This window comes from Citrus sinensis, chromosome 6 (genome assembly GCF_022201045.2).
Source record: "Citrus sinensis cultivar Valencia sweet orange chromosome 6, DVS_A1.0, whole genome shotgun sequence".
Classification (NCBI taxonomy): Eukaryota; Viridiplantae; Streptophyta; class Magnoliopsida; order Sapindales; family Rutaceae; genus Citrus; species Citrus sinensis.
Genome location: NC_068561.1, coordinates 396,861 through 422,518, shown reverse-complemented (window position 1 = coordinate 422,518; position 25,658 = coordinate 396,861). Strand labels below are relative to the sequence as shown.

Below are 25,658 nucleotides of genomic sequence, written 5' to 3'. Positions count from 1 at the left end.
AAAAATTTCAAGGATATTTATTAGAGATGAAATGTTATGTAATTATTAAGGAAAAAAGATTTGTTAGTCCCCCTAACATTTGGAGAAATGTATATAAAATTCTCTAATATTTAAAAAAAAAAAGAACTTGTTAATTAATTTTATTTATTTTAACTGAGAAAAGGGTAATATTATATATTTATAAAAAAATGCCTATATTTACAAGAAATCACTTGAAAATTTTTTAAAATCTATGTTCTTTCTTAAAATTGTGCCTGTTACTGCTCTAAAAATTAGTAAGATTTGGGGTTTATATGTTTTTTTAGGAGCTATATGTAATGTTGTAATGGGAAGGGATGAGAGATTTGTCATATGGATTAGTTGTTCAAAATCAAAACTAAAATGGCCTAAAATTTAGTTAGTCTAAGAATGAGGCGCCTATTTGATATTGACTCACACTTATAAATTACACAGATTGTTGGGCAATAGGGCGGGAAACTCTTCACAGTAGTGAACTCCGAGTTTATCAGTCTCTCCACATAAACCCTAAACAGAAAGCTTCGTACCCGTCCCTGTTAATTTTATTAAATGGGTATAAAGGTTTGTTAATTCTTTTAACTTTTAATTGCATTTATACTCTGAACTTTTTTTCCCCCAAAACTGAAAATGATTTTGCTATGGGTTGTGATTTAGGGTTTAACGAAGCTTCTAGCGGACAATGCACCGAAAGCAATGAAAGAGCAGAAATTTGAGAGCTACTTCGGTCGCAAGATTGCCATTGATGCTAGCATGAGCATTTACCAGTTTCTCGTCTGTTTTATTTATTGCTTTTTTTGGGTTAATTTTCGATAACCCCGTTTTAATTTTATTTCTAATTGGGAATTGCAATTCATTTTACATTTCTTTTGGTGGAAGTTGATTTGCCATGTGGGCCTTTTTTGTTTGAATGAGTGCAGATTGTGGTGGGCAGAACTGGGACTGAAATGTTGACTAATGAAGCTGGTGAAGTTACCAGGTTAGCACTTAGCACTAGCAATTTGTGTATTTGAGTGAAATTAGTGAATTTTTTAGAAATTTAATTGAAATATGACTTACATTTGGCTGTTTGATTTGTCTAATGTTCATTGGGTTGTGTATATTGCTGTTTAGTTATCTTTGTTTGGTTCATGATTGTTGACATTGTCTTTTGTTGGCTCTTTTCCTGTAGTCATTTACAAGGCATGTTTACTCGCACAATCAGGCTCCTTGAAGCAGGAATGAAGCCAATGTAATGTGTCTATTTGCCTTTCCTTTTTTATTTCTTGGAGATTTTAGTTATTACCATATCCCACTGTTATACGGATGTTGCTTGGTTATGTTTGTACTTCTGCTAATCTACTTTGCTTTTGTGATCAGCTATGTTTTTGATGGGCAGCCTCCGGATTTGAAGAAACAAGAGCTGGCCAAACGGTAATTTTACTATTACCAAATAGTTGCTGCATTACCTATTGCTATTAACATTTTACAGGATTTTGTATTGTAATTAATGACTCCCAAATTGTGCTTGTAATACAGTTATTCGAAGAGGGCTGATGCTACTGATGATTTGGCTGAAGCTGTGGAGGTAGGTGAATATCTGTATTGACTTTCATCTGTTGCGATTTTAGTCATTTTTCTATTTGAAGCTGTGGAGGTATGTGAAGTTCTTGTTGTTTTTTCTGTGTAGGCTGGCAATAAGGAAGACATTGAGAAATTTAGTAAGCGAACTGTAAAGGTGGGTCCATATCTTATATCTCTGACTTATTGATCAAAATTTATGATTGCCTTTTAATTAGTTTTATTAAGTTATGCTAATCTCGTTTGTAAAGAAAGAAACATGAATATATGTGCTAACTTGTATGCAAATATGCTCCCAATCATTGCAGGTGACAAAGCAGCACAATGATGACTGCAAAAGACTTCTAAAACTCATGGGAGTGCCTGTAGTTGAGGTGACATTACATATACCCTCTACTTTCTTGCTTGTGTTGCTTTAATAGTTTATAGAAGTCCGTTCTCTCTTCCTCTTTATTTGTCTTGCTTGATGTTTAATATCTGAAGTACCCTTTCTTGACTTATAATGAAATGAATTGAATTGAATTGAATCTTGGGGACTTCTATTTTCTTTCTGTAGGCTCCTTCTGAAGCAGAAGCCCAGTGTGCTGCTCTTTGCAAATCAGGACAGGCAAGTTTCTCACTCGTTAATGATTTTTAAGTTATTATGGGTCTCTTGTCACTAGCCATTACAATAAAACAACTCCATTAAGCTTTCCATGACACGTGCAACATGTTTATTCTTAGTAACATTTTGAAAAGAGTTTTAATCTTCTCTTACATATATGATCTTCCATAAGATTATCTTTATATGGCTTCATGTACTTCTTCATAATTTTTTTACCTCATTCCTGTTGATGACCCTATTTTCTGCTGTGGCCTTGTTCCACAAGTTGGATTTATGCTGTTGTCTGCTTTTGAGAAGTGGAATAATTCCCTTGTAGTGGATTATCCAAAGCTATTCATTCTAAATGGTTGTTAATAACTTCAGTCAAATTGGTTAGTTACAGGTTTATGCTGTGGCTTCTGAAGACATGGATTCCCTAACTTTTGGTGCTCCTAGATTTCTTCGCCATTTGATGGATCCTAGCTCAAGAAAAATACCAGTCATGGAGTTTGAAGTTGCAAAGGTGCATTGAACGTTGAACACAAATACGATTTCTTGACCCTTAATTCACCACTATAATGATTATTTCCTTTCAGATTTTGGAGGAATTGAATCTTACCATGGATCAATTCATAGACTTGTGCATTCTCTCTGGATGTGATTACTGTGATAGTATTCGAGGTACTCAGGATTTTTCATTTGCGGTGCTATCTCTCTTCAAAATTTGAGCTGAAGTTTACTTCCTTGTGGAGCTGAAAGTTCAATAATTTATTCATATTTTGTGCCATTATAAATATCTGCTACAGGAATTGGTGGACAAACTGCTTTGAAGCTCATTCGTCAACATGGCTCTATAGAGACTATACTAGAGAACATAAACAGAGAAAGGTAATCATTTTTTTTTTTTTGAAAATTATGACATGGTTGTATTCCTGTTCTCATATTTGTAGTCATGGTGAAATTATTTGAGGTTTAAATATATTATCAAGTTGTTGAACTTTAAAATTTGCAAGAATTGATTGTTTAACCTTGGTCAAAGTATAGTAGAAACATTAATTGTTTTGTTGGGTTAGCAGTTACATTTTTCCTCAAACATATTTAGATTGTACTACTGTGGTCTTTTTCAAGCATACTGATCAGTTTGATATGAATTTCCATATTTCATTGAATGCTCCCTTAGTTGTTGTAATGTTTCCATTGTAGGAGAATGTGGCTTTGTTTAATAACATGTTAATATAGTCATAGTCTATTTATGTTTCATCATTATTAGGTTTATATCCGTTAATTTCTGGTGCCGTGCTGATTGCCACATATCCGTTTCTGAGTTCACCAACTTATCATCAAGATCAGATAATATTTCCAGTAAAACTTATTAACTCTTTTAGGATTTCTAAGTTTCTACATTTAAACTCTTCTGTGAAATATGAGCATCTCTGTATATCTTAATATTTCTGCATTGATGTCAGCTATCTTTCTTTTTTTTTTTTTTTAAATTAACAAATCAGGTACCAAATTCCAGAGGATTGGCCTTATCAAGAGGCACGACGGCTGTTTAAAGAACCTGAAGTTGTCACTGATGAAGAGCAACTTCAAATTAAATGGAGTGCTCCAGATGAAGAGGTGTTTATAGACTAGCTGATAACTATATCAGTTTTATCATGTTGCTTTTCAACTCACTAACATATTCAAAGTTGTATTTCCTTTTATTTTTCAGGGGTTGATTAACTTTCTGGTGAGTGAAAATGGGTTCAACAGTGACAGAGTAACAAAGGTTTGTACTCAAAGTTTTACCACACAGTTATTCCTGATGTCATAATGCTTTTCAAGAAATAAAATGATCTGTGACTTGAGTTTTATTTGTTATGCATATCAGGCAATAGAAAAAATTAAAGCGGCTAAGAACAAGTCATCACAGGGACGGTAAGCATGCTTCAACAAATGAAAATTAGCTACAGTTATTTTACTCTCTTGTTGATTATTCCTTGTTGATTTCATTTTGCAGACTTGAATCATTTTTTAAACCAGTTGCTAACACGTCTGCGCCCATTAAACGGAAGGTATACTTGCACTAACATTAAGCTTTCATCACTAAAGTTTTCTCCTCGTAAATGCAATTTTGGTTTAGTTAAATATAAGATTTTTGATTATTCATGAGATGGGAATGCTTTGGGTAGTATCAAGAGATCTGCAATTTGGGTTTAGTTGAATATGGTAAATGCAATTTGTTATGATTTATTAAGACCTCTGACTGTGTGCTAGAACCTACCATCTACTTCTTGTTGCCTGATATCAAAGTAATTTCTTTATCAAAATATGATGACTTAGAAAGGTGCAATCCAATTTATAAAAGATAAGCTCCTTGTTTTAGTTGTTTAATATTATATACTAAGTGTACATTTTTTTAATCAGTATCAGTTGATTTTGTTGGAAAATGATATGCTCTTTTAAAGTATTTCCGAATTGTTAATGGAAAGTCTTCCTAGCCCAATGCTGTTCATTTGAAGCTAGTTGTGTCAGATCCCCTTTTTATAAAGTTGAAACAATGATACAAACATGAAATGACCATTGTCCCACTCTTTCTCTGACCTTTTTGTAGTTTAAACCTCTTTTGCTGCGATAATTTCTTGGTATACTGGATACAGGGATCCAAATGTGTGCTTCAATCTCCCAAACAAGAAATCAAGCCTAGGATCTTCTCTCTTCAAGCTTGTTACTCTTCCGGGCCCAAGCTCAATGGTGGCCTATGCTTGCTAACTCTAGATCTGGGCTCGAAGCACTCCTCTCCATTAGGCAGAGGTGTCTGCTTCAGTGCATGAGGCTGAATTTGTTGGTGAACCTTCCAATCCGAATTGTATTGGTCCTTATTACACTTAATTCATTCAACAAATTTAGTATTATCGGTTATGCTAATATAGCTCTTAGAATAGGAACATCCCAGACCTCGAGTAAATGATTTAGTATAACAAATCATTATAGATAATTGTGCCTTTTTTGCCTCCCATTCCTTGTTGATTATCTCTTTTTTTGTCCTGGTATGTGCGTGAGGCGAGGAGCGGTTATAATGCTTCAAACTTGGTATAAGAAATCATAAATTCGGTATAATGTCTGACGCAGCACTCTCTGTTGTTTATAGTGTTCATTGTTTGCTCATCCTCATGACAGGAACCAGAGAACACTCCTAAAGCAACAACAAACAAAAAGTCAAAGGCTGGCGGTGGTGGTGGTAGGAAGAGAAAGTAGTTGTGTTTTGCACTATAAGCCAATATAGATGGATGGCTCCGACTGTATTCTGAACAGGTTAGTATGTAGTTATGGCAATGAACTTTTCTCTGAAGTTATCTTCTTGTCTTTTAGATTGCTTTGAATCAGTGAATTCCCTAGTCCATCACTTGCTGATTTATTATTTTTCTTACATATTGTATTCACTTTGTGAACCGTTTTGGCTTCATGAACCCAAGCTCTGAATTGACATAGGTCTCATGTTATTTCATTTTGCGGAATCAAGAAAAAATTATCAGGGTATGCATTCTTGTCATATTTAGTGGGTGGAAGTCCTTGTATAACCTTTTCATTCTCTCTATGTACCACTGAATAGTCTGAATTTAATGTTCCTCGAAGTCACTTGGTGCAAGTATCTTGTGTAAACTTGTGTGAGATGCATGTGTTCCAGGTATCAACTATTTTTTTATTTTGCCCCTGAAAGGGACTTTGAAATTACCAATATTTCATGTCGGTTCACATATTAAATACCTTTGTCAGGGGCTGCCATGCAGTTTTACTCGGGTGGTTTATTAAGAGTTATTGTTTGCAAACAATAGTTTTTTAGATTACTACTTACAAACGCTCTTTTATGTCTGGAAAATGAAAAATAACTCTGGAAATATTATCGGTGGATCTATGACTTAAAAGATTTGACATCTGAGATGTTATTTCTTATTTGTTTTTCATTATATTCTCATTGTAATTGGTTTAGTTGTTTATGATTAACTGACAACTTTGTGTATTGTTGCAGTTCTGCTGGAGGAACAGTGCATTGGCTGCGGATTGTGTATGGTCTTGTAGTTTTAAGATTAGAAATATTCAAAGGCAGATTTGAGTACTTTGATGGGTGTAATCGATGCTTCTATGTTTGCTGTCACCAAATTTGTGCTTAACTTTGCATTTTTCTACTTTCTGCCTTTTGATATATGCATGAGAGAAGTTGATGAAAGTTCAGTCAGTTATACGATTTGTGTTGTAAAAATGTCCCTGTAATTTGGACCACGTCTCCTGCACTTTGGACCAAATGATTTTGTTACTCCTTGAAAGTTTTTGCTACATTTTCAGCTTTTTGAAAATTTGTAACAGATAATGGAAAAATGAAAATGGAGCAAAACAGTTGAAAAACTTGGAAAGTACAGTGAAAAAACTTGTAAGATGAAAGTTAAGAGCCGTGATAAGAACCATGTAATAGCACACATCAACTATGTAGCGAGTACAAGTAAAGATGGCCAATGGACCTAGCGGGTACAAGTAAAGATGGCCAATGGACTGGGCGGCACGGCACGGGCACGCCATGTGTTTTTATAGCACGGCACGACACAAGTACGTTTTGATAGGGCACGAGGCATGGAATAGCACACATGGATTGGACCAGGCCTAAAATTTTAGGCACGCGGGCTTTAAAAGTACGGCACGATTAAAGATGGGCCAAAGCACGACACGATTAGAGATGGGTTAAAGTACGGCACACGAAAAGGCATGTAATAAGCACGTTTTATCGGTGGGTTAGCATGCGGCCCGTGGGTCAACGTATATTAAAATAAAATTTTTTAATTAAAAGTAAATATAAAATGTTATGATTTTATAAATATCTTGAAATTAAATTATTTAATATATTTTTTTAGCATACATTTTTAAAATTTAATTTAAGTCTTAGATTTAATAAATATTCTAATTATTTTATGTTTATAATTTATTAAATGAATAAATAGATATCATGATTTTAATAAATAAAATTATAAATACCATGATTTTATAAATGATAAATAAAAATTTTACGACATTAATATTTTATTTATGAAATCATAACTTAGTTAATGGAGATATGTTTTTATTTGTGAATGAAATATTTTTCATATTTATACACAAAAATAAAATTATGAACGAAATATTTTTATGATAAATTAAAGTGAAATTAAATATATAGTTGCGAAATTATGATAAATTGATAATAAAATGTTAATTGCTATCTTAATAAAAATTATTATTGTTGTAATTGTTGTTATTATTATTATTATTAGGCTGATGGGATTAAAAAAGCATGCCAGATATGTGGGTTTGAATAAAGCACGTCAGGCACGTGAGTTTGAATAAAGCATGTCAGGCACGTAGGCTTTTTTAAGCATGATAGACGTGGGTTTGAGGGGGGAAAAATGTTGATAGGTCTTTTTTAGGCACTGAGCACAGTACGAGAGGGGTCGTGGGGGGCCTTTATAAAAAATTTGGGTACGGCACGGCCCACCAAATTTGTGCCCATGGACCCTAGTGGGCCGTAGTTTGATGTCGGCACAGTCTATTGGCCATCTTTGAGTACAAGTTCGAGTTTTCACGACATATCTTCTTCTCTCTGTTAAAAATGCAGTCTATGGGTAGAAATTTTCCAATGTTATTATTGGGTGTAGGTTTTCAAGTTAGTGTTAAATAAATTTTTAAACTGTATTAAAAATGTATGAATTTAGAGTCTCAATAGCTAAGATATCTATAGGTTGCATCTTATAAATTGATACCATTATTTTGTGTCTAGATGAAATTCATGGTGAATGGTGAGTATTATGCAATTCACACTCTAAGATTTATGAAGCATGCATTTGTTGCCTCTTTACAATAAGCATCTCCAAGAGTCACTTTTGATTAGGATCATTCATTCATGTCAAAAGCCAATGTAATACTCACTTCATTACAAGCATGCAACAGCCTCAATGGCCTTCAAATAGTCCATGCGCAAGTCATCATTAACGGTCTTTTAAAAATCCCCGCCATTTCCAACAGGCTCCTCAATTCATATGCAATCTCAGTTTCCAGTTCCTTATCATATGCTCAACTTCTCTTCAATCAAATCCAAAACCCACAAACTCAAGCTTGGAATTCTCTCATCAGAGCCTTTGCCCAGAGCCTATCTCCTCTCCAAGCCATTTTCTATTACAATCACATGCTTATGGCCTCTCTTTCCCGCCCTGACACCTTCACTTTCACCTTCACACTCAAGGCTTGCGAGAGGGTTAAGGCTCTAAACAAATGCCAGGAGCTTCACGGGTTCGTAATTCGATCTGGGTATGAGAGATGTGTTGTTGTTAGCACCAATCTCATGCGTGGTTATGCTGCAAATGGAGTGATTGAGGCTGCAAGATCGGTGTTTGATAATATGCCCGAAAGAGATTTGGTTTCTTGGAATTCTATGATTTCTTGTTATACCCAAGCGAGTTTTCACCTTGAGGCGTTGAAGTTGTCTGAGGCAATGAGATTTGAGAACGTGGGTCTTGATGGGTTCACACTCGTTGGTTTGCTTTCGTGTTGTGCTCATGTGGGTGCTTTGAATATGGGGATTTTCTTGCATAGAATTGCCTGTGAAATGGGGTTTGTGGAGAGTGTCTATGTTGGGAATGCTCTTGTTGATATGTATGCAAAATGTGGCAATTTGGATTCTGCTTTTTGTGTTTTCAGTAGGATGAGAAAACGGGATGTTCTTTCTTGGAATTCAATGATTGTTGGCTATGGAGTGCACGGCCGTGGTGATGAGGCTATTTCTTTTTTTAAGCAAATGCTGATGGCAGGGTTCCATCCAGATTCCATAACATTTCTAGGTTTGTTGTGTGGTTGTAGCCACCAAGGTTTAGTTGAGGAGGGTGTTGAGTATTTTCATATGATGGTCTCTAGATACAATTTGAAGCCCGGAATTAAGCACTATGGATGCTTGGTGGATCTGTATGGACGAGCTGGAAAGCTCGAAAAGGCACTTGAAGTTATTAACACTTCTTCTCCAAGTGATCCAGTCTTGTGGCGAACATTACTTGGATCTTGCAAGATCCACAGAAACGTAGAAATCGGAGAAATTGCCATGAAGAATCTGGTTCAGCTTGAGGCAGCAAGTGCAGGAGACTATGTGCTACTTGCTACGATATATGCTTGTACCAAAGATGAAGAAGGAGTTGCGAGGACAAGGAAATTAATCAAAAGCAATGGAATCAAAACTACCCCTGGCTGGAGCTGGATTGAAATCGGTAATCAAGTGCATAAATTTGTTGTAGATGACAAGTCACACCCCGATGCAGATATGATTTATCGAAAATTGGAGGAAATAATGCACAGGGCCAAGTTTATTGGTTATACAAAAGATGAATCTCTTGTGGCCGTGTCAGGATCATCCTCTGAAGATTTCTTGGAAAAATCCAGTGCATATCATAGCGAAAAGCTAGCAATTGCTTTTGGGTTGGCAACAACTCCAGATGGAACAAGTCTTCGAATAGTGAAGAATCTGAGAGTTTGTAGAGATTGTCATTCATTTACAAAATTTGTTTCCAGAGCATATAGTCGAGATTTGATTGTTAGAGATAGAGTTCGATATCACCACTTCAGGGAAGGACTCTGTTCTTGTGGAGACTATTGGTGAAAAACTAATGACAGACATCTCTCTCAAGGAGCCCAGATTCTGAGGACTCTGGATATGAAGCTCAGGATCTCCAGTAGTCAGTACCACCAATCACTCACTCGCCTGAGTTTATGAAAACTACAGATTTGGAGAAGAAAAGGTTAGCAGACTTGGAAATTGATGTCATAGCAGTGGCACTAGTTTCCACATCATCAAGAACTGGAGAACAGAACAGAGAACATCCACAGCGGCACACTCACAGATCTTCTCTTAAGGTTACAAATGGATCGACTCATGAAATCTTACTGATTGCAAGATGATTTGCTAAAGTATTTTCCCTTCCTTGGAATCAAACAAGCATGCAAAGCATCATGGGAAGGTGTAACTTATTTCAGTCATGAAAAAATAACACTAAAGCAAATTACAGCTAAATGTTCAGATGTCTCAAAGGATGCAAATAAAAATGGCAACCATATGAACTTATCTTTTAGCTATTGTTTCTTTCTCTCTTTCCTTCAGTACTTTCCATTGAACCAAATTTATAAATAAAATAAAAAATGTACAAGAGGTTGTTACAGTGGTCAATTATCATTTGGAATGAATACGTCTCAGGAAAGGGTGATTGAAGTCTTCAACATTGTACGTCATCCTAGCTTTGTAACTTGAAAATAAATGCCCATTCTGGATTTCCCCATTCTCAAATTTGGTCCCATATGGTGTGTACATTAGCAGTCAGCTGTATTGGTCAAGTAGTGAACCTCCATTGGCAACTTGGTTTTTACTGCTTTCTCTGCTTAGCATCACTAATTTGGAACATTAGCTGCAAAATGTAATGTGTTGGACAAATCAATCATGATCAGTCCCCCAAATGTAATTAAAGGTCCCACAAGCATACAATTCATTTCAAAGTTATACCCAAGAAATCTCATGTCATTTACCTTAGTGCCCACGTAAAATGTCAGAAACATGCCGCCTAACACCGGCAGTCCTGTAAGATAGAATGTTTTATTAAATACTGCAAGCCATGTGCTCCTGAGAATCAGAAGCCATGCTAAAAGATAAAACATATCAAGGTACCTTCTCTGGTAAGAAACTGAGACATCAGCCAATTAACACCTGATGGTCCAATAACATAGCCAACAAGGTTTGCAATCTGCATAAAATGAAGCTTTAAGATACTTGGCAAAACATAGAGATCGACATTTTGATATGGGATTTGCTGAATCAAATTCAGCGGGTAGAGAGATAGAGAGAGAAAATGTATGAGTTAAGTCAGTTTACAAGCAGCAGGTATCAGAAAAGGGCGTCTACCTTGCATTTACTATTCCGTTCAAAAAGAAGCAAGGTCTTAAGATGTCAAATACTCACAACTCATCCATTGTTGATTACACTTCAGAACAAACCGAAAAAATAAATTTAGGCTGCAATTAGTAGGATGTCCAAACAGCACAAGCAGTGATAAAATTTAACTGCAAATTCATTGGTAATGCAGTTACGGTAATAGCAGGTGAACAAGTGGGTCCATTTTACACAATTAACCAACTCTGCTTTATTTGATTTTAATGACAACAACACCAAGTACCAAATTTCAACCTTTTCAATAGAGTGAAAGTTAAAATCACATTCCAAATTCGAATGTTTCAGAAAATTCTTACTTGCCTTAATCAAAGTATACAAAACTGAACATAAAACTGCTTGCTCAGCTATCATAAAAAATCAAGGTCGGCCAAACATCAGATAATACCTCAAAAATTAGTTACATTAAAATGAAAACACATAAAGAATCGTAAGTATTTGAAATGGAAGTTATCTGGGTGAATTAAAAATTATATATCATTACTTAAATTAAAAATTATATATCATAACTCAAATTTCTATAGCTTTAATGAAAAGAAGTACACACCATAAGACATGTAATAGTGATAGAACCAGCAAATGCACGAAGTTCCCGGACAAGGAATCTGCCAAAAGCACTCTCAGCCTGGAACAAAATAAATTGACAACTAAAATTCAATAATATTATTTTTGTTATTTGCAATTGAAATCAAATGAGAACTTAAATGTGAGATGTTGTTTCTATATACTAACAATTAAAGCTCTTTCTATTCCTTCAATAGCAACACAGATGATCATGTGATAATGTATTATCTGAACTATCAGGAGAAGCAACACATGTCCATTCGTACTTCCAGAATAACATAATACTTTTAGCATGCAAATCCTCCTTATCTAGTTGAACAAAAGAAGTATCCTTCTAACCAATCTAGGATCAAATTATTCAAGGCTTGACACTTAGCTTTAAGATTCTATATGTTCAAAGCAGTTAAGCTACATTTCCTAATTTAATTGTTATGTGAACCATTTCAAATTTCTAGTTCACCAGAATACTCAACTAGCATGCATCTGAAAGCCTTCACTTTAGCAATTATTCTTCGATAACATACTTTCAGGTTCAGCAATCAGTCTTATTATGATCAGAATGGTAGGTATATATACTAATTCACTAATTCTGCAGCAAAATGATTGACAAGTGAAGGCAGTTAACACTTTTTCTCCTTTTAGAAGGGAACACGAAATATAACCGAGAATTGGAAGGAAAAGCCAGAAATACCTAAACATGATCCAAACAGAAGGCCTGAAATTACCAGCTTTAATATTATTTCAAAATATCATATAAGCTTGAGCTAAAGTATAGCTGATTTTAAATCATGCTTGGATAAAAGCAAGCCAGCAACCTTAAAAATCCAATGTTATAAGTTATTAAATATGCATGATTTTAGGTAAATAGTTGTTCAGTTCAGTTTTACCCAAAGCTATTCATCATTGCCTAGATTTTCTTAAATTTTAGCAGACAAATTGGTGTGCCATGCTGACAAGCATATCCATAGCTTACACAACCGGATCCAACAAAACAGTAAATGGGCTAACACCCTTAACGGAGATGATATTTATGTTGAACCAGAGTTACCTTAATCTGTCTATGCGATAAATTAAAGAATACAAAATAAAGAATTGGCTTCAGATAGGCATCACCTGAAATGAATCTGCTGCTGATTTCACTACCATCTCCGGGATAAAGAACAAACAAGTTAGCCATGCCCATGAAAGAAGCTTCCTAAGGCAAGAGGCAATAGCTTTCAGTTAAGGAGTAAAAATAAACAATTCTATTTTACCAAGTAAGATTAAACAAATCTATATTACCACAGAACAAATGACGTGACCAAAAGAACTTGATCGAAATGGGAATTACCATTCTAAATCATGCCAAACAGCAACAAATGTGAATATAGCCCAGATATTATATAGCTTTTTTTGAGATCCCCCAAGTGGAATATACATGTACCTAAAATGTGTCCATAGTTTAAAACATAAAACGGCTAATCAACTAGTAGACAGAGAAGATCAGATTGAGAGTTGAAAGTCACACCTCACTAGCCATTTGTTGAAAGAAGCATGCCAATTTTTCCAAAAAGTTTCCAAGTTGTGACAATTATTGACACACCTTGGCATATTTTCAGGTGCCTCAATTCCACATATCTACAATGAAATAATTGTAAAGAAATAAGCTTCATCAGATATGTTTTAAAGCAACAAAGATTGGCGCTAGCTAAAAGTTGCAACTGAACTGCAGAAGACTGTTACAAGAACTAGACTAGTAAGGCAAGATTTAAAGAAACAATACTTCAGGGAAAATATTAAAAAGAAATACACTTCCACTAGCATACCAGAGACCATAACCGAAAATATCGCCAGATCAGAAAAAATTTGAGCCACATGAAATTTAAGACCTGCAACAGCATATGCAAAAGTGGAGAGCTCATCTACATGATAATCTTATGCTTGAAGCTTAGTATGAAATAACATTTAAGCAGATAGCAATAAAGACAAATAATGTGATATAACTCAACTTCATAGTAGCTTTACCGCGAGTTCTCATTATATATTGGAGGGGAAAAATACTAAAGCTCTAAGTTCACAACATTTGAATATTTTCTATCTTAAATATTGGGTCACTCCCCAAAACACCTAGTCCTATATGTAGGTGGAATAATCCTATCCTACAAAATTCAACTCTTATTTCCATTTTATCAAAACTTACACGGTTGAACATAGAATATTCAGAGAAACAAATCTTCAGAAAAAGAAAATCCTGATAGCATACATAATAACATGCAGAACTTTAGGCACTAGTTTAGAATATTCATTGGGAGTTTAATTAGGTTCTTCTTTTAGTTCTCTTACATCGATTATATATTCATATTAAAGCAAAACCTGGTGTGTGAAATGATCATGCTTCAAAAATTGATTCACATAAGTATGTAAGAAACCTAGAATCCAAATATAGAAAAATCTTAAGATATTGAGGATCACCACTTACACCATATCCAACAATGAATACATCCAAAGGAGATAATAGCTTCCACATGCCACTAGACAGTTCAGAACAAATCAGTTACTAGACAATAGAAGTAGATAAAAAAGATCCCAACATCAAGCTTATCCTTTCAATTAAACTCACCTGATTGCAAAGGCATTGTAATAAAATATATGTGTCATTAGTTCCATCAGAAGAAGACTAAATATCCAACGTAATCCATACCAAAGCACATCTCTCCTCAAGTAATTATTTTGAGGCACCTCTAACTGTAAGAAGGTAGTAGGGAGAAAATAAATGAGATCCCACGACAAAGTACTATGAAGGAAATGCAGTTTTGAGGAAAAAAATGTAAAATGTATTGCAATAATGTTGTTCACTAGATTGGATACATCATAAAAAGCAAAAAATAGTTTCTACGGTTGAAATTTATCCATTCTCAAAATTCCACGCACACCAGACAACCTTGCCCAACCTTGGTGGAATACAACTGGAGTTGTGCGGCTCTATAGTTGTATGAATTAAGAAGCTGGTCCAAGTTTCATAAAAATTAATGTGCAGGTATTAACTTTGTCACTTAGGTATGCATGCTTTTGTGCTTTCAAGTACAATAAATCTTCACTGTTCAGGAACCATTTAGGTCAATTTCAACTATGCATTTGTTCCTCTACCTCAGATAGTTATTTACTTAAGAAACCATGATGATTTTATATGAGCAACGACCGAGAAGGCTGATGTTCGGTACAACTAAAAAGAGTGTTAGGAAAACCACTTCACGCAGAGATTAATTCAGCTAAACAAATGGAACTCTATCATACAGATAAAGAAAAGAAGTGGAAGGGATGCGGAAAAATAGCATTGAGATATAGTCACAGACCTGCGAAGCGAATGCATTGAAGCTTATAATTGGCCCAGAAATGTATAGAGGTGCATATACCAAATAGCAAAGGTACATAGCCAAGGCGTAATTTTCACTGATGTTTCTCTCCTGGGCAATAAAAGTAGATTTTTGATCACCAAGACTTATTAGTATAGAAGATAGCAGCAACAAGATTACAGTAACTAGAGAAGTACAGAGACTCGTACTTAAATGGCTGCCAACCTGTTGAATTTGGTAACAAAGTTTTCCTGATTTACAAACATGGCAACGTTGAACATGCTTCTGCAATCACCATAACGGTATCACAAAATATCAGCAAACTATGCAGTTGGGGAAAGCATTTCTTCTCAAGAAGTATTAGCATACAGGTAAAACCAACTAGAAAAAATCAATTTAGAAAACCAGGAACTACAGATTCGCCCACACCAGTATTTACATATAAATTGTAGTAAAACACGAAGAATTGTAAACTGAGACAGGTTGGGTTATCATTCAAGGACACGCAATACTCAAAAAGAAAATAATTTTACCAGTAAGCAAACAAGCATGTAATGCTCAAAATTATAGAATGGACTGCCCTAGAAGAACATGCACGCAAAATCGTGATAATACATAGTTTCAAGAAAAGGAAACCCCAATCTAAGAATGACAATTCAGACACCTCAAATTGGGCTATGCTGATGACAATTGAGCGAGTGAAAGGAAACATTTGACTATAATTTACACGATCATTTGAATGGAACACTTTTTCAGTTCTAGTGCAAAGACAATAGACATATAACTACTAAGTCATTGCTATATGCTTCACAAATTTAAAATTTTCCTTAATAGACAGGTTAACAACGTAAGTGAAGCTGAAGTGAATCAGAAAGCAATAAATGCCACAAATACACAAAAATGTATATTCTACTAAACTCTATATAAGATAGATACCTCATGATCGAAATGAGAACCTTGTTGTGCCCAATGGTAATCATATCCAAAGCTTATCATGCGCAAAATAACTGAACAAATAAAAAATAATCATATACTGTACTTGCAAAAAGAACCATATAAAGAATATAGACTGTGTTAACAAGCTACAATCTATGAGTAGCTTTGGCTAAGTAAAACAACATTATCATTAGGAACTCAAAGAAACAATATGCTAAATACAGTTTTCGGTTAAACAGGATGAAAAGGAATTGATATATGGTATTTTCAATTAATAAACAGAAATTGCCTTTATGGCCATCAAATCTCGAACATACTAGTGTCCTAATTCAGATCAGTACACCTTCAAGTCAGGCACACATGTGGAAATGTGGACCCCTTGGGAGTCTTGAAAATAGGCAATGAAATCTATGGGAACTCAATGGCATACAGAATTTTCCCAGAAATGGGAAGACTAACATATTGAAGGTACTAGGCATGAGAGTAATATATGTAAAACAAAAAAAGATATTTACAGCAATGTGATAAGAAGAAAAATCAATCGAAAAGGATGTTTCAAGCTTATCAGCCTCTAGAATTAAAAAATCACACCAATGAATCAAGGCAAGAGAATACCAAAGTTAAAGCAAATGTGCCATCTAAAGGTGCCCCGAAAGTTGTCCAAATATGCCCAATGCTGCCTATGTTGAGAAGAACAGAAGTACAAGTTTTATTAAAAGAAGAAACAAAATGTCTAATGTCAAACAAGACATACAACTATCCAAACGAGAAGCGACTCATAACCTAGCATCCTCCACTCACCCAAATATCGAGAACGAATATCCTCCGTAAACACGATTAAAAATAAGGAAGAATATGTTGAAGATCCAAAGTAGAAACGGAAAGCAGTTTCTTCGTGCAAAACTCTGTATAAGAAAAAATGCAGTAAGGTAAGGTCACCCATTAGGAAGCTCACAGGAAATTAGTTACTCTGAGGAAGAAAAGCAGAAAGTTTTAGAGAAAAACGAATGAATTTGCAATCTAATGAATGATACCTTGACTAGAAGGAAATTAAGGGAAGCAATTGAGAGGATAAATATAACGCTACATGAAGGAGAGTAAAAGAACAGGTTCAGCGAAAGCCAATAAATAAATAAACAATATTGTGAAAGATATAATAAAAAATACATACCAAGCTCCATGTAAATAGAATAGGTAAATGAAAGAAATGAAAAGCCAAAGAATGGACATCCCTCTCGCTTTCAAATTAAAAAATGTTCTAAACGTATTGGCGAGCACGGCAAAAAGAATGAACACCACAGTCAGAATAGGTAAATTCGATCGAAAATTTCTCCATTGAGCATCAGACACATCCTAAAATGGAATACATAAATAATAATTAATGATCAATCCAAGTAAGAACATTAATCGTTGAAATGCAAAAGATAAAGAATAGGGTTTAATTACATTGAGACTTTGAGGAGAAAAGAGCCAACCAGGGCGCAAACCATAGAGTTTGCTGAAATGATCTGATACGAATTGCGTTGAATTGATTGTTATGGTAAACAACATAAAAACACACAGAAAGTCAAAGTAATTGAGTAAGCAAATACCGTGAGAGATTTGAAGGGAGCGACGGATAATGAAAACATAAAAGGCAAATGCATACGGTATCAAAACCATCAGCTCTCCTTTACTAAAATAAGCTTGCATCTTCTTCTTCTTCATCTTTGTTTCATTTAACATTGACACTGCTTCTGCTTCTGCTTCACTCTTTTCTGTCCCTAAATCTTCGCTATCAAATGGTTTCTCTCTATGCTCAAAAATCTGCTTACTAATCAAGTTAACTGATCAAATTTCTCACTACCAACACATTGCCATACATACAGAATTGACAATTATGCACAAGTAATAAAAAATTCGTAGCGGTCAACCTTGAATTTCATAATAAGACTAGGAACAAAAATAATGACTTAGCAGTGAACTAAACTACAAAATCAAAATTCCAGAAACTAATCGCCGCGGCTGCTGCTTGCTTGGTAGCCACCGCTGCTGCTTCACTTGAGTTTCACTAATATTAGCATCTTGCTGAGATGGGTACTCCTCAACTTCACTTAGGTAGACATAAAATTGAACAAAATCAAAAGTTGACAACAAACTCGATCTGGGCTTCGCGTTTTGGAGAGAATAGAGAATTGTATGTTGATTTAAAAAAATGCGGATCCGGAGTTTCAGAATTATAATCCATGCGGATCCGGATCCGGATGCAAGTGCATCTGGAAAACCGGATATCCGGATCCGGATTAATTTTAATTATAATATTAATTTAATCTAATTTGTATTGAAAGATATATAAGCTATAATTTAAAAAAAAAAAAAAAGAACAAATCCAGTAACCCTAAATCGAAAAGCGCAGACAGCAACAGCATCACTCACTCACCAAACCGTTCGCGCCTCACACCTCCACCACTCACAAGCGGTTGAAATCGAAAACCACCCTAAATCCCTAACCCTTGAACGCCGTCCAGCTTGCAGTCGCTCTCATCGAACGCCGAATGCCTCGCCTGAGCTGAGCACGCGTTGTTGCCGTCGAAGGTTGAACGCCGGCTGCCCTGCCTCGCCTCGCTCAGCGCACTTCACCGTCATCAAACGTCGGCAACCCGCTGCATCTTGGCTCGCGTGAAACACACCGCACTTGGCCGCCTTGTCCATTCTTTCCACTGTTGGTCGCTGTTAACACAAAAGGTGAGCACGAATTTCCAGCAAATCAATTTCTGATTTTAAGTGAATTAATACGTATAAGCATAAATGCATAAATGTAGTTTCTGTTTTGTAGTGTTTTTTATTTGTGGATTTTAATGGTTGTGTACTTAAATTTAGTTATTTTTTATGTTTGATTTATATTGTGATACTTTTATTTGTGGGTTTTATGATGATGTTGTATTTTTTTCATGTTATAATTGTTGATTATAATTGAATTTTATTTGAATTACAGTTGTCATACACTAAACTGATTTTTTTTTTTTAATTTGAAATCTGAATCGTTTTGGATTTAGTTGAAGTCTAAATGAGTCTGAATATAAATGTTTGACTGACATGTTTATTTTTTTTTAATATTTAAATTTATATCCTTATAAGTCAAAATGAATAAAAAGATTAAGTTTTGTAGTTTAAAAAATATGCATAGTTAATCGACATAGTTTTGAGATATAATATTTACTTCTCATAATAGTTTGGAGATATAATTTTATAATGTTTAATTAATTTAGTGGATCTTTTTTCTATTTATATTATCTTAAATTTAAGTTCTAAGTTTGAAATATAAGTGTACCGGCGATTTCTTAATAACCCCCCTTGTAATTCTCAATTTTTATTGTATCAATTGATTGATTAGCAATTCTCAGTTTTTGTAATTTGTAAACTTATTATTATGGTTCTTCTTTTCTTTTTTTCCCCTGGTTGCAGGTTAAGAAATATGTTGAAAGTGAAAACTCCCAAGAATCCCAGAGTCAAGCGTGCGCTTGAAAAACGTGCTCCAAAACTTGTAAGCAAAAAAAAAAAAAATGATTTCGTTACATGAGTTGTATTTAATTTTACAAACTAACATAAGGGTTTTTTTTTAATTAAGTTTTCAATATGGTGGTTTTGCAGGTTGAGACAGGGAAGAAGACGCTTATTCTTCAAGGAACAAAGACGAGCAACACGTTGAATGATGTATTAACAGAACTTTATCTTCTGAAGAAAGGAAGTGCAATAAGATATACCCGAAAGAATGAAAACATTAGACCTTTTGAAAGTGGTGGTGAAACTTCTTTGGAGTTCTTTTCACTAAAAACGGATTGCAGCATTTTTATTGTAAGTAAATATTTGTTACTTATGTTGTTGAATATAATTGTTGGAAGGTATTACTTATGTTGTTTACAGTGCATGAGACTGGATGCTGGGATAAAGTTTAATCTAGGAAGCAGTGTTCAGGATCTTGTGTTCGTTATCATTTTGAGTTGGATGTTTGACATTGTGGGGCCCTTAAATTTTGTGTTCGGGATTTCTAAAAATCAAATGCTTTTCGTTTGTCATTTGCATGTTCTAACTTATGCCCCTTTTGGGGTACAATTTTTATTTTGTGAAGCTATGTTGAACTGAATATTTTAACATGCAATATATAGTGAAAATGTCGTAGTAACTTTTTGGTTGTATTGTTAAATGAGAGCAAAGTCGTATATTGAGAGACAATAGTTAAATGTTATTTTGCCATGCAGATTAGTTTGATTTCCCCTTTCCCTTTGCTGCTTGAATCTTCCCTTGGCATTCAAATATATATTCTGTGGCTTATGCCTTTTGTGGCAATTTAACTTATGCCCCTTCTGTGATAAAGTTTTTACCATGCAGACTGGTAATGTTTGTAAACCTGTTTTGGAAAATATGTTTTAATTTATATTTTTACTTCTAGTCTTCATGTTGATGTGGCTCTTGTTGTTTCCATTATATGAGATTGGATGCTGGTATGGTAGTTGGCATTTTAGACTTGGTACTGCTCTAGTAGTTTGCTCCACAGGCAGGTTAAGGTTAGTTATTGATGAAGCTTCAACATTGAACAAATTTGGTCTACAATTGGACATTTTAATTATAATTTGTGAGTGTGCCCTGTTTTGATTGACCATGGAATAGACAAAAGACTATAGTGAAAAACTAGATTTAACTCAGGATGCATCGTTGAGCATCCCAACTTATTCTATTATCATTTTGAGTTGGATGTTTAATGTTGTTGGGGCCTTACTTAATATTTTGCATTTGGGATTTATGTGGATCAGTTTTGCTTGTTCTAATTTTAGCCCCTTTGGAGATATAGATATTGTTAAGCCCCCTTTGGGATAGAGTTTAAATACTAGTTAAACTGCCTTGCACTTGAATATTTTCACAGATGATATGATATGGATATGCTTTCTGACCTTATGCCTGCTCGGTTGTCTTTCAAAAAGTAACTTCAATGTTAGAATTGTTAAATGAAAGCAAAGTCAGAGATTGAGATATAATCTGGAATGTCATTTTACAAAGCAGATTATTTAGGCCATTTATCTTTTTCTTTTTCCTGATTATTCAACCTCCGTGAATTTTCCCTTGGTAATTAAGATATATAATATGGCTTGTTAATTGCAGTATGGTTCAACCTCAAAGAAGCGGCCTGACAACCTGGTTATAGGGCGAACATATGATCACCATATCTATGATCTCGTAGAGGTTGGGGTTGAAAACTTTAAGCCCCTGAATTCATTCATATACGATAAGAAACTAGCTCCACGAGTGGGTTCAAAACCTTTCATCTGTTTTGTTGGGGAAGGATTTGAGAGTGTGGAAGAGCTAAAGCATTTGAAAGAAGTCTTGGTTGATTTGCTCCGTGGGGAGGTATGGTTCTTTTGTCCTGACATCATGCCTTTTTGCTTTTAAATTCAAAAAGAATATTAACAGGAGCATAGATCTGATTTTTGCAGGTTATTGAGAATTTGAATCTGGCTGGGTTGGACCATGCTTATGTATGTACAGCAGTATCTTCAAATAGGGTGTTTTTTACTCATTGTGCTCTGCGGCTGAAAAAGTCTGGTACAATAGTTCCAAGAATGGAACTTGTGGAAGTTGGCCCCTCCATGGATTTTGTTGTTCGTCGACATCGTCTTCCTAATGAGAGTCTAAGGAAAGAAGCCATGAAAACAGCTAAAGATCAGTCTAAGAAGAAGGTTGACTCACTTGACATTATCCTACTTTTTCATTATATGAGCTTGAAATGAAAAACCACTGTTGTGTGCCCCTGTTTTTGCTTACAGGTGAAAAATGTGGGTCAAGATGCAATACAAGGGAAAATCGGAAAGATTTATATTCCTGATCAGAAGGCAAGAAAATAGTCATGCCCTTTATATTCTTACCTTATTAGTTTTCATTTTTTTCACTCTTGCCCTCTCCCTCGTCCGTTGCTGTTTTTTTTTTCTTTTTGGCTTCTCCCTCCAATTTAATTCTTTGTATTTATCACTCATAACTGGTTTTGGTTGGTTCAGCTTGGAGATATGGCGTTACCTAACAAAGCTAAAGGAGTGAAGAGAGAGCGTCGTGAAGCTAAGATGAAAAACAATCCCACTGAGCGTGCATCAAAAAAGCAGAAGGAAGAATCTGCGTAATTTTCTTTTTGATCTCAATATTAAGTTACTATTGTAATTTTACCTCTAAGCCAATGCAATTTTGAATCTATGTTAAGTGAAAACAATGAAACAGTTATAGTTGGCATGAGACATATCGATCACTTGCATATTAAGTTTTGCACGGGTGATTTGTGCAAGCCTCGTGAGTATGCTAAAACGATTTTCGTTTCCAGTTATTTTTTGTGCAATATCTGCAGCAACATAAAACATCTGGTTTTTCTATGTCTTTTTGTGTCAAATTGAAGCGACCCTGTGGTATTAGAATGTAAGAAATATGGTGAATGCTGTGACCATGGAGATGAGAGAGTCTTTTTCTAAACAAAAATTGCTGAAAGTTTTTCATTTTCAACCGTTGAAGGCATACCTTTTGTTACAATAAGCAACAAAGTGTGGTCTCATTAGCAGCAACAGCAATGGTACACTTGACCTGGGAGGGAGCGGCAATTTGCATCATCATGTGTGTTAAAATTTAGGGTAACGCGGGTACAATTCATTTAGTGCTCGTGTAGATAAATCAAAATAAGGATGTGGTTAGTTTATTAAACGTGTTTAGTTGCGTTGACTCGTTTAACGCAATAAATAAAATAAAATAATAAAAATTAATTTAGCACATTGTATAATTTTTTTAATATTATTCTTAAGTTGTTTATAAATGGATTGATAGTTCTTGATCACGCATACGATTCAATTATTAATCACATCAATTTGTATCAAACATGTACACACAAAAATTCGCACCATTCCTTTTCTTTGACGCCAACTACAATAATGACCAAGCCAATTGCCATTTTCCACTATTTTGACAATCTCACATTTTGACCCAAGACAGCTACAACTCATTGAATAATTAATTAATTACTTAGATAAACTCCAATCCATATAATACATTTCAAATTAATAACTTTGATTGATTTGATCTAATCTAGAGATCAACCGGATTTTACAAAATTTTATGAGCAGATGATTAGCTGACAAAATATGCAAAGCACGTAAAATCATAGAATAAAAAAGGAAACAAAATCTCGAGGATTAGAATAATGATCACAATAATGACAAAAGATTCAAACCAGAACCAAAACCAAAAGGCATGAATGATACTGGCATTTCAATTTGGAGCAAAAAGAATGGAATTTAATTTTGCACAACCTTTTTTTGGTCAGCATCAACCATTCATGTTCATCTCATTATCAAAAGCATGTTACCTTGTTTGTAGCATTTAATAGCATATATGACCAGCTTAGCCTAATGTTAACTACGCGTCAAATTAAATGCCAAGTATTTAGTCAGTTTTCATGTGTTTACTTTTATTTCTTTTTTGCACGGTGGGTTCAGAAGTTGCTCTCACTATTAAAAATATATATATATATATATATATATATATATATATATATATATATATATATGTATGTCAATTGAATGCCAAGTATTTTGACCATTTCATGCTTGTTTTTGCTGATTATTTAACTTGAATTATTAAGCACCTAATTTTTTGTTGTTAATAATTCCCAAGACTTAGTTAATATGTGTTTTTTTTTTTCACGTAACATACATGATTATGTAGCAGCCGTTGAATTAAAATCCAACGGTTAGTGGAAATATAAGATAATAAAATTATTTTATTTCCACGATCGTTGGATTTTCATCCAACAGCTATCATATACGTAACAAAAGCCTTTACAAAAAAACTGTCGGACATGTTCAAGCAAACAGCCAGAGAGTAGTCCATGCAGTCAAATCAAAGATGCCTTCACTCACTCCTTGTCTTTTTGAAGTCGAAGTGAAAAGCATGCCTTGAAGTAGTGAGATTTTAAAGAATTTTACTTTTGATTTATTACCTTTTTGGTTTCACACTTACTTCTAATACATGCTTAATTCGATTCTTTGGGTTTGTGCAGTATGTTCCAAATTAACAAGTTTGTTTAGAAAATTTCTAAAGAAAGATGTAAAATATTGTGTCCAGGGGATGGAGTAAAAATTCGAAAGCTAAAACGTTGAAGGAAGAGGATATCTGTAATTTTGAGCTTGTCCAAAAATGGAGGTTCTTTTGAAACTTAAAGCATTTCCAAAGTAATCTTAGTGATAAGAGTATCATCCAGTCCTTAATTGTTTCGACTTTTGAAAAATGGTTGCTAGATTACAATTAAAATTATTTGTGGTTAAAGTGTGTTTTTTCTATATTGAGTTGCTCAATTTACTGAAGAAACTTTAAGCATTCTACAAGGGACAGTGACTTTAGATGATTGTATACGTTCTACATGTTAATTAGAGAATATATATTATCGTGAGAATTTATTTTTGTTGCAATGTCTGAATCATTTGCTATTTTATTATGTTTGCACAGATACTTATCATGTTTGATAAGGAGCTTGAACTTGAATTCTTAGATTGTAGCAATAACTGTGCTTTATGAGTTCAAAAATTGGTTTTAGAAGGATGAAAAGAGCTATTGATAGAGAAATTTGTCAACACATTACCTCAAGGGATGTGGATGGAAAATAAGTATCCCTCGAGAGTAGGAATAAGCACCGCTAGATGGGCAGCAAGGATCCCCTAATGGAGGAATCGAGGAATCTTAAATTGAGACTATGAATCGGTCAAAACCACGAAGTCAACAATGTGAAAATGTAGGGATAAGACTTAGTAATTCAAAGAACTATTCAATAGATTGAAAAAAACTGTCAAAGCGCACGAAAGTTGGGTCACGACCTCCACACTTAAAAATATGCTCCACTCTCTTCTCCAATCACTTCAAGTATCAAATTATGACAGTTGCGCTACCTACGGATGGCAATGGGGGTGGGGAGGCCTACCCCATTCCCCACTCCGTTAGAAATTTTTACCTCAATTCCCCACCCCATTCCCCAATAAATTTAGTGAGGTGGGGATGGGGAATCCCCATGTGGGGAATGATTTCTCCATCCCCACCTCATTCTCCATTTATCTATTTTATATTAGGTATAAATGCATGATTTCAGTAAGTTAAAAATTAGAGACTTAAAATAAAATCATCACCATATTATAAAGTATTTAAATTCTTTTAAAAAAATATCTAAAAGTTTGAAATAATATCTTTAAATGATATTAAAAGAGCGTAGCATTTTAAAAGAGAAAATAAAATATAACAATGTTTTAGAGTTGAAAAATATTATAGTGTTTTCTTTTATTCATATCATGTTTATATTGTATAAAAATTAAAAAAAATTATTAATTGACATTATAATTGATAAAATTAAAATTATTAAATAAGAATTAAAAACATATTTATATATAATGAGAATTGGGGTGGGGGTGGAGGTGGGGGTGGGGAGTGCAAAACCCAACCCCACCCCATTAAGAATTTGAGGATTATTTTCCTCCCACTCCCCACCCCATTCTCAAAAAATTATTCAAAATTTTTCCCATTTTGGTTGGGGCTCCATGGAACCCCAAACCCGTGGAGGATTTTACCATCCCTAGCGCTACCATCCCAACTAACTTAAGTATCATTAAAGCTCTAATTTTATGATTCAACTCGAATT

The 25,658-nt window shown here is 34.5% G+C and overlaps 4 protein-coding genes across 15 annotated transcripts; 3 read left to right on the top strand and 1 right to left on the bottom strand.

Moving 5' to 3' along the window:
- Window positions 1-412: 412 nt before the first annotated feature.
- LOC102618340 (flap endonuclease 1) lies at window positions 413-6,477 on the top strand. 8 transcript variants are annotated; one of them, XM_025100291.2, is made up of 19 exons: window positions 413-579; window positions 673-816; window positions 936-994; window positions 1,187-1,246; window positions 1,375-1,428; window positions 1,534-1,582; window positions 1,685-1,732; window positions 1,884-1,949; window positions 2,132-2,182; window positions 2,556-2,681; window positions 2,755-2,839; window positions 2,965-3,046; window positions 3,664-3,778; window positions 3,873-3,929; window positions 4,032-4,078; window positions 4,161-4,215; window positions 4,801-4,988; window positions 5,204-5,233; window positions 5,321-5,455. In XM_025100291.2, exons 1-17 carry the CDS (start codon window positions 568-570, stop codon window positions 4,972-4,974), a joined length of 1,284 nt encoding a protein of 427 aa, XP_024956059.1. In that variant the 5' UTR covers window positions 413-567; the 3' UTR covers window positions 4,975-4,988; window positions 5,204-5,233; window positions 5,321-5,455. The 8 variants fall into 8 exon arrangements, with proteins under 8 accessions (XP_024956059.1, XP_006480333.1, XP_015386433.1 ...); XM_006480270.4 differs by lacking the exons at window positions 4,801-4,988; window positions 5,204-5,233 and adding an exon at window positions 6,171-6,477 and having other exon boundaries at window positions 673-789; window positions 2,562-2,681; XM_015530947.3 differs by lacking the exons at window positions 4,801-4,988; window positions 5,204-5,233 and adding an exon at window positions 6,171-6,477.
- Window positions 6,478-7,928: 1,451 nt separating this feature from the next.
- On the top strand, window positions 7,929-10,286 carry LOC102618056 (pentatricopeptide repeat-containing protein At3g56550). The gene has a single exon (XM_006480265.4). It carries the CDS (start codon window positions 8,067-8,069, stop codon window positions 9,804-9,806), a length of 1,740 nt encoding a protein of 579 aa, XP_006480328.1. The 5' UTR covers window positions 7,929-8,066; the 3' UTR covers window positions 9,807-10,286.
- Window positions 10,155-18,167, bottom strand: LOC102617579 (membrane-bound O-acyltransferase gup1). 5 transcript variants are annotated; one of them, XR_003065833.2, is made up of 20 exons: window positions 17,566-18,167; window positions 17,420-17,481; window positions 17,145-17,326; window positions 17,008-17,056; window positions 16,775-16,878; window positions 16,589-16,653; window positions 15,974-16,044; window positions 15,263-15,322; window positions 15,038-15,148; window positions 14,305-14,429; window positions 14,164-14,215; window positions 13,511-13,573; window positions 13,213-13,322; window positions 13,036-13,128; window positions 12,819-12,900; window positions 11,689-11,766; window positions 11,097-11,175; window positions 10,863-10,938; window positions 10,724-10,773; window positions 10,587-10,605 (listed from the first exon to the last, which is right to left on the bottom strand). XR_003065833.2 is itself a non-coding variant. In XM_006480264.4 (19 exons), exons 1-19 carry the CDS (start codon window positions 17,696-17,698, stop codon window positions 10,564-10,566), a joined length of 1,608 nt encoding a protein of 535 aa, XP_006480327.1. In that variant the 5' UTR covers window positions 17,699-18,166; the 3' UTR covers window positions 10,155-10,563. The 5 variants fall into 5 exon arrangements, 2 of the variants coding, with proteins under 2 accessions (XP_006480327.1, XP_024955336.1); XM_006480264.4 differs by lacking the exon at window positions 11,097-11,175 and having other exon boundaries at window positions 10,155-10,605; window positions 17,566-18,166; XM_025099568.2 differs by lacking the exons at window positions 11,097-11,175; window positions 13,036-13,128 and having other exon boundaries at window positions 10,155-10,605.
- A 152-nt stretch (window positions 18,168-18,319) lies between these two features.
- On the top strand, window positions 18,320-22,316 carry LOC102617096 (ribosome production factor 2 homolog). The gene is made up of 7 exons (XM_006480262.4): window positions 18,320-18,697; window positions 19,418-19,496; window positions 19,604-19,807; window positions 21,110-21,355; window positions 21,442-21,684; window positions 21,772-21,837; window positions 22,000-22,316. The coding sequence occupies exons 2-7, from the start codon at window positions 19,428-19,430 to the stop codon at window positions 22,117-22,119; spliced, it is 948 nt and encodes a 315-aa protein (XP_006480325.1). The 5' UTR covers window positions 18,320-18,697; window positions 19,418-19,427; the 3' UTR covers window positions 22,120-22,316.
- The last annotated feature ends 3,342 nt before the right edge of the window (window positions 22,317-25,658 follow it).